General features: G+C 44.3%; 1 protein-coding gene across 1 annotated transcript in view; it reads right to left on the reverse strand.

Moving 5' to 3' along the window:
* insrb (insulin receptor b) overlaps positions 1-14,028 on the reverse strand; it is a 124,954-nt gene that overhangs the window by 87,299 nt on the left and 23,627 nt on the right. The window contains exon 2 of the mRNA XM_037545300.1: positions 5,592-6,140. Coding sequence (XP_037401197.1) covers positions 5,592-6,140 — 549 coding nt within the window. The remainder of the gene's footprint in view (positions 1-5,591; positions 6,141-14,028) is intronic.

Here is a 14,028-nt window from a genome sequence, read left to right on the forward strand (position 1 = left end):
GAGAGACAGAGTGAGCGTGTGAGAGAGAGTGAATGAGAGAGAAAGAGAGTGTGTGAGAGAGTGTGTGAGAGAGAGACAGAGTGTGTGTGTGAGTGAGTGTGTGTGTGAGAGAGTGAGTGAGAGAGTGAGAGAGAGTGAGAGTGAGAGAGAGAGTGAGAGAGAGAGACAGAGAGACACTGTGTGAGTGAGTGAGAGAGCGAGAGCGAGAGACAGAGAGAGACAGAGACAGAGAGAGACAGAGACAGAGAGAGAGCGAGAGAGAGAGAGAGCGCGAGAGCGAGAGAGAGAGAGCGCGAGAGAGAGAGAGAGAGAGAGAGAGAGCGCGAGAGCGAGAGAGAGAGCGAGAGAGAGAGAGCGCGAGAGCGAGAGCGAGAGCGAGAGAGAGAGAGAGAGAGAGAGAGAGAGAGAGAGAGAGAGAGAGAGAGATGTCCTTTCTTCTGGAGAGCAGAAGGGAAAGTATGTTAGTTTCTCAGTGGGTCATGTGATCTGAGCTGCGTTATTCGAGCGGGGTCTAGAGCAGGAGCTGTTTCTGGACTATGATGCAACGGCTCTGTTTTGTGGGGGGCTGTTAGACTCCAAACACTCTCCTGTTACAGCGGCGCTGGAAGGAGCACTGAAAGATTCCCACTGCAGTGAAAGTGGGAGCAGATTCAGAGCAAAATCCACAACCTCGACACTCCGTTCAGCTTTTATGTTCTACAGAGTTTTCCGATCCTATCTTTTCGTCAAAGCTTCTACACACTGAACGTGACGCACCACAACATCTTGAACTACAAAACGATGCCCTCCACTCCTCAGAGTGGGCACAGGGTGACCATACAGCTGCTCTCCCTTTCACAGAAGTGAAAGCAGTGTGGAGAGTTTCAACACTTTGTTCAGGAGGTGGAACTTCCTGAGATCTTCCACATGCAGCTCAGATGTGTCCAGTTTAGCTTTATTTGAGCTGCTTTCGGAGATGCTGCGACATCAGTGACAAAGGACAACCTAACTCCGGTATACAGCCAAGACGCAGCTCATCCATCAGCTTGGATGTTGCCATGCCAAAGCCAGAAACGACCATGATTGGTCAATAAAGTTGGTGTTGCCTGTGAACGTTCACAAAAATCACTATTTTTGAATATATATCAGACATCATACACACAGTCAATGAGTGTCTATCATACCTATCATATATACCATCACTGAGTGTAGCCTCTCGCTTTTCTTCATACAGCTCAGATTCTTGTTACGGTGGAGGATCTTGAAGGTGAAGTGAAGCTCCACCAAGCTGCTGCTTTTGTTAGTTTGCTGCTCATTGATCCAGCGTAGTCTGCTAAAGGGATCTTTTGATAAGCCATTTCACAGCTGTATCTGATCCAGAGGGCTACAGAGTCCATCTCAGCACCTCAGCCTGCTCTACCACACACAGGCCGACGGGATCAAACTAGGAAAACACATTATCCGCAGCGTTGATTTATTGTGTTGTTACATTAGATCTACGTTCCGTAACTGTAAAAAATGTAAAGGATGGAATTTTTGCCTCTCTCTGCCTCTCTCTGCCTCTCTCTGCCTCTCGTTCACTTCAGCTCGCTCTCTCTCGCTCATACTGTCCGCTTCTGCTGCCGGACGCAGCTTTGCATTGCAAATCAGCTGAAACCAAACTGTCAGAGGAGACCCCTGTTTACTACAGCTGTGGTATACACAGCTATAGCTGTGGTGGGCTTCTCCTACAGCGAGTGAACACAGCAGGGGTGCCCACAGACTCTAAAACATCTAAAATATCATCCAACACCCTTTTCAGGACCCACAGGGACACCGCTGACAGACTAAAGGGATCTAAAGTGATCTAAAGGGAAAATGAGAAACAACAACAACAAGCAGCAATAATTTTAATTTTGCTTCTATTTCAATGTATAAACTACAGAAATGATTGATATTTTAACTTTATTTTCCACATTGTATTACATGAAATATAACCATCAATATTTTCATGTCTTGTTTCACGCTTTAATTTTTAAACAGCAATAAACGAGTTATTACTATTATAATTGATAAATATATGGTCAACATATCACAATATTGTTCACATTATTACGGCCTTTAATGGCACGTTTACTACGCCAGCATGTGTTTTACAGGATTCCTGCTAGAACAGATAAGAGCGAATGCTTCAGAGACTAGACTTTACACAGAGTTTCCCCAAACCATATCAGAGCAAATCCGCTAAAAACTCGCATTTACAACCAACTGCGGTTATTTTTCAATATGAGTGCTTTCACTGGCAGACGTCTCCCATTTTTCAGCTCTACAGGAAAAACAAAAACCCTTCCAAAGTGTTATTTTCAGCATAAATAAAAACCAACTGTGGGTGACCAATTTCCCAAAACACCACAGCTACAGCTTCACTTCCTTTCAGAGCTTATCGTCCAAATCACAGCGCTGCAGAAAGCAGAGCTGCACAACATACACACATACACACATACACACACACACACACACACACACACACACACGTTAATGGCGTCTTTAGAGGGCGGAGCTGAGCAACGTTTGTTTATTTGATGGTCGTTAATGACGTCTTTAGAGGGCGGAGCTGAGCAACGTTTGTTTATTTGATGGTCGTTAATGACGTCTTTAGAGGGCGGAGCTGAGCGGCGTTTGTTTATTTGATGGTCGTTAATGGCGTCTTTAGAGGGCGGAGCTGAGCGGCGTTTGTTTATTTGATGGTCGTTAATGGCGTCTTTAGAGGGCGGAGCTGAGCGACGTTTGTTTATTTGATGGTCGTTAATGGCGTCTTTAGAGGGCGGAGCTGGGCGGCGTTTGTTTATTTGATGGTCGTTAATGACGTCTTTAGAGGGCGGAGCTGAGCGGAGTTTGTTTATTTGATGGTCGTTAATGGCGTCTTTAGAGGGCGGAGCTGAGCGTCGTTTGTTTATTTGATGGTCGTTAATGACGTCTTTAGAGGGCGGAGCTGAGCGGCGTTTGTTTATTTGATGGTCGTTAATGACGTCTTTAGAGGGCGGAGCTGAGCGGCGTTTGTTTATTTGATGGTGGTTAATGGCGTCTTTAGAGGGCGGAGCTGAGCGACGTTTGTTTATTTGATGGTCGTTAATGACGTCTTTAGAGGGCGGAGCTGAGCGGCGTTTGTTTATTTGATGGTCGTTAATGGCGTCTTTAGAGGGCGGAGCTGTGCGGCGTTTGTTTATTTGATGGTCGTTAATGGCGTCTTTAGAGGGCGGCGGTCAGTGAAGTTTGTTTATTTGATGGTCGTTAATGGCGTCTTTAGAGGGCGGAGCTGAGCGGAGTTTGTTTATTTGATGGTCGTTAATGGCGTCTTTAGAGGGCGGAGCTGAGCGGAGTTTGTTTATTTGATGGTCGTTAATGGCGTCTTTAGAGGGCGGAGCTGAGCGGAGTTTGTTTATTTGATGGTCGTTAATGGCGTCTTTAGAGGGCGGAGCTGAGCGGCGTTTGTTTATTTGATGGTCGTTAATGGCGTCTTTAGAGGGCGGAGCTGAGCGGCGTTTGTTTATTTGATGGTCGTTAATGGCGTCTTTAGAGGGCGGAGCTGAGCGGCGTTTGTTTATTTGATGGTCGTTAATGGCGTCTTTAGAGGGCGGAGCTGGGCGGCGTTTGTTTATTTGATGGTCGTTAATGACGTCTTTAGAGGGCGGAGCTGAGCGCCGTTTGTTTATTTGATGGTCGTTAATGACGTCTTTAGAGGGCGGAGCTGAGCGGCGTTTGTTTATTTGATGGTCGTTAATGACGTCTTTAGAGGACGGAGCTGAGCGGCGTTTGTTTATTTGATGGTGGTTAATGGCGTCTTTAGAGGGCGGAGCTGAGCGACGTTTGTTTATTTGATGGTCGTTAATGACGTCTTTAGAGGGCGGAGCTGAGCGGCGTTTGTTTATTTGATGGTCGTTAATGGCGTCTTTAGAGGGCGGAGCTGTGCGGCGTTTGTTTATTTGATGGTCGTTAATGGCGTCTTTAGAGGGCGGAGCTGAGCGTCGTTTGTTTATTTGATGGTCGTTAATGACGTCTTTAGAGGGCGGAGCTGAGCGGCGTTTGTTTATTTGATGGTCGTTAATGACGTCTTTAGAGGGCGGAGCTGAGCGGCGTTTGTTTATTTGATGGTGGTTAATGGCGTCTTTAGAGGGCGGAGCTGAGCGACGTTTGTTTATTTGATGGTCGTTAATGGCGTCTTTAGAGGGCGGAGCTGAGCGGAGTTTGTTTATTTGATGGTCGTTAATGGCGTCTTTAGAGGGCGGAGCTGAGCGGAGTTTGTTTATTTGATGGTCGTTAATGGCGTCTTTAGAGGGCGGAGCTGAGCGGCGTTTGTTTATTTGATGGTCGTTAATGGCGTCTTTAGAGGGCGGAGCTGAGCGGCGTTTGTTTATTTGATGGTCGTTAATGGCGTCTTTAGAGGGCGGAGCTGAGCGGCGTTTGTGTATTTGATGGTCGTTAATGGCGTCTTTAGAGGGCGGAGCTGAGCGGCGTTTGTTTATTTGATGGTCGTTAATGGCGTCTTTAGAGGGCGGAGCTGAGCGGCGTTTGTGTATTTGATGGTCATTAATGCTGTGTTTAGAGGGCGGAGCTGAGCCGCGTTTGTTTATTTGATGGTCGTTAATGGCGTCTTTAGAGGGCGGAGCTGAGCGACGTTTGTTTATTTGATGGTCGTTAATGACGCCTTTAGAGGGCGGAGCTGAGCGGCGTTTGTTTATTTGATGGTCGTTAATGACGCCTTTAGAGGGCGGAGCTGAGCGGCGTTTGTTTATTTGATGGTCGTTAATGACGCCTTTAGAGGGCGGAGCTGAGCGGCGTTTGTTTATTTAATGGTCGTTAATGACGTCTTTAGAGGGCGGAGCTGAGCGGCGTTTGTTTATTTGATGGTCGTTAATGACGCCTTTAGAGGGCGGAGCTGAGCGGCGTTTGTTTATTTGATGGTCGTTAATGGCGTCTTTAGAGGGCGGAGCTGAGCGGCGTTTGTTTATTTGATGGTCGTTAATGACGCCTTTAGAGGGCGGAGCTGAGCGGCGTTTGTTTATTTAATGGTCGTTAATGACGTCTTTAGAGGGCGGAGCTGAGCGGCGTTTGTTTATTTAATGGTCGTTAATGACGTCTTTAGAGGGCGGAGCTGAGCGGCGTTTGTTTATTTAATGGTCGTTAATGACGTCTTTAGAGGGCGGCGGTCAGTGAAGTTTGTTTATTTGAGCCTGAGCAAGACAGCTCATCACTTTAAGCTTATTCTTTAATAGTTGCAGCAAAATAACAAAAAAGAGAGAATTTGTTCATTCTAATTATTTACATAGTAAATAAACAATTTATATAGTATCTATGGCTCCACTGACGATGCACAGAAGATAAATTGTCCAATTAGGAGAGACGAAAAAAATTAACCTGGCCATGCAGAGGGGAAGTCAGCATTTCACCACTGCTGACTAACGTTTCACCAAAGCCAGTTCAAGGTTGATCCACAACAACCCCACTGAGCATCAAGTAACTTGAAGCCGTTGGTATCCATCAAATAAACCAAAACTCTGATCTCGAGATCTTTAAAATTATATCTTCTCGATATTGTGCAGCTCTAACAAAAGCAAAACAAAGGTGCTACTCACTCCTCTGGCAGTGGTCCTGGTTCCAGCAGCGTTCTCCGAAGTGCCCGTTGATGGTGGTCTGGAAGCAGGTGATCTTTCCAGCAATGGTGCCCGGGCAGATATCTCCACACTCTCGCTCATTCTTATTGGCCACGATGTAGTTGTCCTCCACAGAGTCAAGGATTTTGGACCAGTCGAGAGTAGACAGGTAACAGAGGTCTGGGTTCTTCTCCATGCGCACGGCACCTCGGGTGATGTTCATCAGGCTGTGCAGACCCACCTCCTTCAGCTGCAGCATCTCGAAGATCACCAGCGCGTAGTTGAAGAACAGGTTGTTGCCACGGATGACTGTCAGGTTGGGGAAGAGATCAGAGAGGCTCTCCAGGCCGTACACACGGAACATCAGCAGGTAGTCGGTGATCATGACCAGCCGGGGAAAGCTGAGGCCCTGGAAGTCCTCGGCTCGAGTCTTGAACATCAGTAGGATCTTCAGGTGGCCCTCGATGACCGTGCAGTTCTCCAGCAGCCGCAGGTTGGTCACGTTGTTGCGGATGTCCTTGCTGGGGCAGACTGCGGGACAGAGAAGGAGAAGAGAGGTTCTTTATTGTGTTCAATGTATGGCCGTCACAACTCCACTGATCTCAGTTGGCTGATAATGTTGAGATTTTAAAGGTATTAGCAGACATGTTGATAGTGCACCAATAATTAGAAGCTAATGGTGGTTGTGGCTTTGGCTGGGGTTCAGACTCACAGCCTCCCAAAGACAGCATGAAACCCTACACCCCGTGGCTAACAGGGATGGACTGACCTATAACTGCTAATTCACTCTTTAACCCTGAAGATCTGCGCACCATAGCAGCACAGACAACAGTCTCGCCCAGCTAGTAGCTACGAAACGGTAAAGAGAGAGTTTTAAGACGAACATCAACAATTTGATTGAATGGACTTGTTGTGTTTATAGTCACCTGGTTTCCTGATACGTTTAATCTGCAGTGAGAAACTGACAAACACTAAAAAGTCACAAAGCTGAAGTCAGTTTCTCGCTCACCAGCTTCTTGTTCAAATTGTCCCGTTCCACCTTAAATGCTACAGTACTTACATTCTGGTTCCTCATGCACCACTTAAGGTGGAACGGGAAAACTAGAACAAGAAGTCGGTGAATGAGAAGCTGAAAAGTCAAATGAGACATTTTACAAGAAACTGTTCTACTTTTGAGGAAAAGTTTCCTGCCAGAGATGTAAGAAAAGCAGCTATAGCTGAGCTGAAGCTTAAAGCAGAGCAAAGTGAGGCTGTGTTTTCGTTTATATTTCTAGCCTATACTAGGACATGGTTACAGCCAAGATGGTAAAATGGGCATAAAATGTTGTGGCTCCTACGGTGGTTTGATTTTTGTTGAAAGGACAAAATGGCCCTTCTTAATATTTGGGTCCCAACCCCTGATTTAGTCTTTTAAACAGTGCTATATGATGACTTGTGCCTATGAGCAGCGACATGAAGCAACACTATTTTAAATGAAAGGTTAGCTTTAATTTCAGATTCACCTTAGTGGCCAACAGATGGAAAACAAGGTGTTACACAACAACTCGCAGCTCCGAGGAGGTTTGGTAATTTAGCTTTGCACATGTTGAAAAGGGGCAGGAAAAATTCATTAGGCAAGAGAATATGAGAGAGAGCGCGCGAGAGAGCGCGCGAGAGAGCGCGAGAGAGAGCGCGAGAGAGAGCGCGAGAGAGAGCGCGAGAGCTTCTGTTAATGGATAACATCAAGCAAATTTCCTTTCAAGGCTTCTCCGCTGCCTATTCATTATCAACCACGCGCTCTTAAGAGCTTTTCAGTGGCAGCTATCTGTTTGTTTGTCTTCGTAAGCCGCTTTATGAAATATGGCTTGAGGTACGTTTATTGAAAATTCTAACTGCGGCCCGAAAGAAGCTTCTGCTTACAATGACCAGATAAAATCTAAACAAAGAGCCTGACTCATTTCTGTGACCACATAAATATTCAGTTTATATGTTAATAAACACACAGGGGTTACAGAGAGTACTCAACCAATAGCCTCGTGGGGTGATATGATCTCTTAACGAGAACACCGGGAGATCCGTGAAACATTTTGGGCTAAATACTGGTGGAATTGTAGATCTATTAGAGAGGAATATTTTTAAAACAATCTGAGCCTTAGGTGGAGCTTGGGCGGAGCCCACGCCTCTGGTGGAGCTTGGGCGGAGCCCACGCCTCAGGTGGAGCATTCGTCAAGACCATCTGATCAACAACAAGTCTGTCGTTAGCCCATGGATGAAATGAAAGATTTCACGGCTGAAAAGTCCCCCAAAAAACTTCAGTTGTCTACTTCTAAACTGTGGAACTCGATTCCACCTTTTATTAATTAGTCAGTCAAGCTCAGAGCCCACTTATAGAACCTAAACATGCATCTCCAAGTTAGCATTTAATTAAAGCTCGGCATCTTGTCGTTACCTTCTAGTCTGATCTTTCATTTTCTTCGGATTCTAAATAAACACTAAATAAATACTAATGATTTCTTGTATAACTGTTTTAAATCACCTGTCTGTAAAGCACTTTGAGCTGCCAATGGCATGAAAAGTGCTATATAAATAAAACATGCACAGACATACTAGACAACATAGACAGGAAAAATATGTATGTATTTAAAAAATATTGCATGTTCTATAGAAAAATACTGCACACTGCTCTCACTGTTGGCTATGATATTGCATGTAATTACTGTAATATTACTGTAACAGGTAATGTAACCTTGATGCTGGTAAACAGCGAAAGTTCTCAAGCAATGGGAACATTGAAAATTGTGCTTGTAAATATTATTGTATTCTAGACATTAAAAGAACATGGGCTAGAGGAGTTTGGCAAGTTTGCTAGAACTCAAAGTTTCAAGACCCACTGCATCTGAAAGGAAATCAATATACAAACAGACCGATCGCAGAAAGGTCAGCAACAACAAACCTACTTTAAATAAAGTGGTGCAGCGGTCAGCAACTGCGATTCAAACTTACAACCCCAATTCCAGTGAAGTTGGGACGTTGTGTAAAACAAATAAAAACAGAATACGATGACATGCAAATACTTTTCAACCTATATTCAGTTGAACACACTACAAAGACGAGATATTTAATGTTCAAACTGATAAACTTTATTGTTTTTTGCAAATATTCACTCATTTTGAATTTGATGCCTGCAACACGTTCCAGAGAAGTTGGGACAGGGGCGTGTTTCCCACTGTGTTACATCACCTTTCCTTTAACACTCAATAAGCGTTTGGGAACTGAGGACACTGATTGTTGAAGCTGTGTAGGTGGAATTCTTTCCCATTCCTGCTTGATGTCCAGCTTCAGCTGCTCAGCAGTCCGGGGGTCTCTGCTGTCGTATTTTGTGCTTCATAATGCGCCACACATTTTCAATGGGAGACGGTCTGGACTGCAGGCAGGCCAGTCTAGTACCTGCACTCTTTTACTACGAAGCCACGCTGTTGTAACACGTGCAGAATGTGGCTTGGCATCGTCTTGCTGAAATAAGCAGGACGTCCCTGAAAAAGACGCTGCTTGGATGGCAGCAGATGTTCCTCCAAAACCTGTAAGTACCTTTCAGCATTAATGGGGCCTTCACAGATGTACAAGTTACCCCTGCCATGGGCACTAACAGCCCCCCACACCATCAGAGATGCTGGCTTTTGAACTTTGCGCTGAAAACAATCCAGACAGTCCTTTTCCTCTTTGGCCCGGAGGACACGACGTCCATGATTTCCAAAAACAGTGTGAAATGTGGACGCGTCAGACCACAGGACACTTTTCCACTCTGCGTCAGTCCATCTCAGATGAGCTCGGCCCAGAGAAGCCGGCGGCGTTTCTGGGTGGTGTTGATATCTGGCTTCGCTTTGCATGGCAGAGTTTTAACCTGCACTTGTAGATGGAGCGACGAACTGAGTTCACTGACAGTGGTTTTCCGAAGTGTTCCTGAGCCCATGTGGGAATATCCGTTACAGAATGATGTCGGTTTTTAATGCAGTGCCGCCTGAGGGGTCGAAGGTCACGGGCATTCAGTGTTGGTTTTTTGCCTTGCCGCTTTCCTCTTATCTTTTGATGATATTATGGACTGTAGATGATGAAATCCCTAAATTCCTTGCAGTTGCACGTTGAGAAACGTTGGTCTTAAACTGTTGGACTATTTGCTCACGCAGTCGTTCACTAAGTGGTGAACCTCGCCCGTCCTTGCTTGTGAACGACTGAGTCTTTCAGGGACGCTCCCTTTATACCCAATCATGACACTCACCTGTTTCCATTTAACCTGTTCACCTGTGGAATGTTCCAAGCAGGTGTTTTTTGAGCATTCCTCAACTTTCCCAGTCTTTTGTTGCCCCTGTCCCAACTTCTTTGGAACATGTTGCAGGAATCAAATTCAAAATGAGTGATTATTTGCAAAAAACAATAAAGTTTATCCGTTTGAACGTTAAATTTCTCGTCTTTGTAGTGGATTCAGTTGAATATAGTTTGAAAAGGATTTGCAAATCATCGTATTCTGTTTTTATTTATGTTTTACACAACGTCCCAACTTCATTGGAATTGGGGTTGTACCATCCACAAAATGTTTCAAACAAAACTCTGGAATAACATTTAAAAACAAGATGGCACAAATGTTCTCTGCTTCTGCGATATTACCTCACCCTGAAAGGCTTATTTGGAGACATGCGACTGCTTTTAGCATTTAGCTTGATAAACGATAGTTTCAGACTGATAAAGTGCAGCAAGCCGGAGTCAGATGAAGTTTTCAGTGAGAACTGAGGTGATTTTAGCACGCGGTTTACCTCAGACAGTCTGTGTATATCAGAGTGTCTGAGACTGAAACTTACAGAAATAAAACAAAAAAAAATAACACTTCTGTAATCTCACATCTCAAACCACAGCATCTGCCATGAGAAGCCATTTGTAACACTACCATAATTTGTAGAACTAGAATAGCACTAGCACAATTGAGCTCAGCACTAACATGATTTGCAACATTAGCATCGTTTCAAGAGAAAGAGCCAAAGGAAAAAAACCAAACAAACAAAAAACCAAACAAAAAAACAGGAGTTTCCAAAAACCGTAATTCTCTCCTAACAACCACCTGGAAGGCCTGCCCGCATCAGATAAACAGCACTTAAAGCTCTCGTCTCTGAGAGAGAGGAGAAGATCAAGCTGCTTCAGATCTGAAAACATCCACAGGTGTTTCTGTCCATCCTTCCACTGTGAGAAGACCACTCAGCACTGTGGGTCTGAAAGGACGTGTAGCTGATCAAGAAGAACCTCGCTGAGAAAACTGACCACCCCAGAGTCCAGACCTCAGCACCACTGAATGGGTTTGATCACTAAACTCTGTGTTTAACTTGTACTTTAACTTGTAGTTCAATTGTTGTAAACAACCCAAACACCACCCACCCTCCACAGTTCCCCACCGTGAGAGTCTACAGAGAAAGCAGGCTGAGAAAAGAGTAACGCAGACACGTGTGACCCGCCGGCCGCAGACCTGCAGTCAGAAGCGTGCTGGCAGGTTTCGCTCCTTACGCTCATCACGCAGCTGTGGGAAAACGTCCTGCATGCACTCGTTCCAGAGCAGCGTTTACACCAACACACGAGATGAGCTGATAAACACGCCTTCATATTTCATCACACACACCAACAAAGCTCACTCGCACTACGGTGATCACCGCTGGCTTAAACTGCAAGAGAAAACAGGCGGCAGCAGCGCGACTCTTCAAAAATATCAGACTAGAAATCCGCATTAGCACCGTTCATAGCACTTTGCATCACCTCAATTTCAGGTAGGACAAACAACATCTAACACTAGTGCAATTTGTGGCACTAGTATAATCCATAGCACTAGCACAACTGTGGACAGCACCGTCATAATTCGTAGAACTAGAATAATCCGTAGCACGGATGCAGAACATTGAACTATTATTAGTTATTATGAACAAATAAGGCTATTTTCATCATTTAAAACCGTACATAGCGAGGAAAAGAGTAAACAATGTGAAATGTAAACAACGCATGTGATTTTAACACTGGAGAAGTACAATCAACCCTTATCCTGTCACGCAGAGACAGTTTTCAACGTAAAGAGTAAACATAATCCACTCAAAGCTTATCCAGATACGATGGTAATTGGAGGTGTAAACAGGCTCAAAAGTCTTAAGGCCTTTACACACAAAAACAAAAATACATTTTTGAAGGTTTTGTGGGTAAATATAAAATAATCCTCCTTTACAGTAAAAAAGCTCTGCTGATCCTTCAACACAGTTTAACAGTAACTCCAGCGTTTAAGACCATTTAATGTAGAACTGCTGATTCACGCTTTAACCCTGAAGATCAGCGCAGACGGCTGGTCACCATAGCAACACAGACACGTCTCGCCTAACTAGCAGCTACAAAATGACAAAGAGAGAGATTTAAGACGAACATCGATCATTTGGAGATATGTGATTTAATATCACTCCAGCTGGTTTCCCGACACGTTTAATCTGCAACAAGACACTGACAAACACTAAAAAGTCGCTTCTCGTTCGGCAGTTTATCGTTCAAATTTTCCCGTTCCACCTTAAATGGTGCAGCAGTTGCATTTCAGGTGGGATAAGAAAATTTGAACAAGAAGGTGGTGAATGAGAAGCGACTTCAGCCTCGTTAAAAAAAATTGAAAAAAAATCAAACATTGTGACGTGTGACAAGAAACAGTTCTGCTTTTGAGGAAAAGTTTCCTGCTGGAGACGCATGAAAAGCAGCCACAGCTGAGCGAAAGCCTGAAGCAGAGCAAAGTCGGTGTTTTTGTTTATAATTGTAGGTTTTAGTAGGACATCAGAACGTACAGAGACACTGCATTTTCAGCCCAGATGGGAAAGAGTTACTTCGAATAAAATGGATATAAAATGTTGAGGCTCCAAAGGCGGCTTCATTTTTATTGAAAGGACAAAATAGCTAAACATCTGGGTTGCGACCCCTGGCCTATAGCAATATGATTCTGTATCGTGCCAAAATAAAAGCAAGCTCTGAAAGAAACTCACATTAACAGTAATAAAAAATAAAGAAATAAATATTTAAAAAAAATAATAATAAAAATCAGGCCACATAACACTTGTCACTTATAAAACAGCAAGAAAAAAAAAATGTATTCAATCTGTTGATTTTATCACTGGTATCAATAATTATTGATAACCCACTAACCGTTTCCAGTGTCAGTGGACAAAATGATCATTTTCATTATGACAAATTTAGTTGTTGTGATACGCTTTTTTTGAGCATGTTGTGCTCAATACTGCGCAGTTTTCATTAAGAGAGCATAATCAGTCTTGCTTAATTGGATTTCTATGGGTATTTATGATCATTTTGCCCAATCCAGACTAGTCTGAACAGAAAAAAACACTCCAGGGTCAGCAGGGCCGCGATTGGGGAAGATATTTTTGCAGAACCAGAGAACAGAAAGGCAATAAAAAAGGCATCAGAGCAAACAGCAGCAGAGCAAATCCCTCAGCTTAATTAGGAGGCGGTATAATTAAACCAAGTCAGTCAGCGACTTGATCCTCAGCACCACAGTAACACCAGCATTCGCAGCAGCTTCAACACAACGACACTAAACACAATAAAGGGCAGCGTCTTACTTTTGTGGTTTGCACTCCCACACATACTTGTGTATTCTCGCGTTTCGCGTGACATCACGCATGACATCACACTGTAGTCGCTGCCATTGCGCTTTGTGAATGAAGCGACGTTCACACTACAGGCCTCATTATTCAAATCAGATCTCTGACTCGATGGTTCTCACTCGTTTAGTTAAGAGACTCTAATCGGTCATTAATGTGATGAACCGGCTCCTGAACTGACCCTCATGAGCTCCTCCTACTCAGTAACGTCACGTGACTGAATCACCGCATCATCGGCACAAACTAACGAGCAGAACGAGCTTCGCTGAGAAGATCATTAACTCTGATCGGCTCTCAGCTTCGTTATTAGAGCCAGACGGAGGAGAAAAAGTGAGATGAGCTGCTTTTCCGCCGTTTACAGGCTTTGACGTCTGTTTGGCGCTGTTGCCATGGTAACGCTGAATGATGGCGAAAGCGCAGTGGAGAAAAAAAAAAAAAAGCACATGAACTCCGATCTGAGCATCACATTAAGGTCACATGGTCACAGATCAGATACGTATCTGGTCTAGGACCGCATACGAAAGTGACTCAGGTCGGATTTGAAAAATCAGATTTGTGTTCACACAGACCTGAAAACATCAGATCTGAGTCGCATCAGGGCAAAAAAAAAAAAGATTCGTGCCACTTCAGCCTGGTAATGTGAACGTAGTCTGATTGACCGAAGCCGAGAGACACAGACCTTTAATTCAGTGTTTTCGGATTTGGAGCCGCTGCACTGCAGTTCAGTGTTTCTCTGCTGTTCACACCTCACTCTGAACTAACCG

The sequence above is a fragment of the Pygocentrus nattereri genome, chromosome 15 (assembly GCF_015220715.1).
Source record: "Pygocentrus nattereri isolate fPygNat1 chromosome 15, fPygNat1.pri, whole genome shotgun sequence".
Taxonomy (NCBI): domain Eukaryota; kingdom Metazoa; phylum Chordata; class Actinopteri; order Characiformes; family Serrasalmidae; genus Pygocentrus; species Pygocentrus nattereri.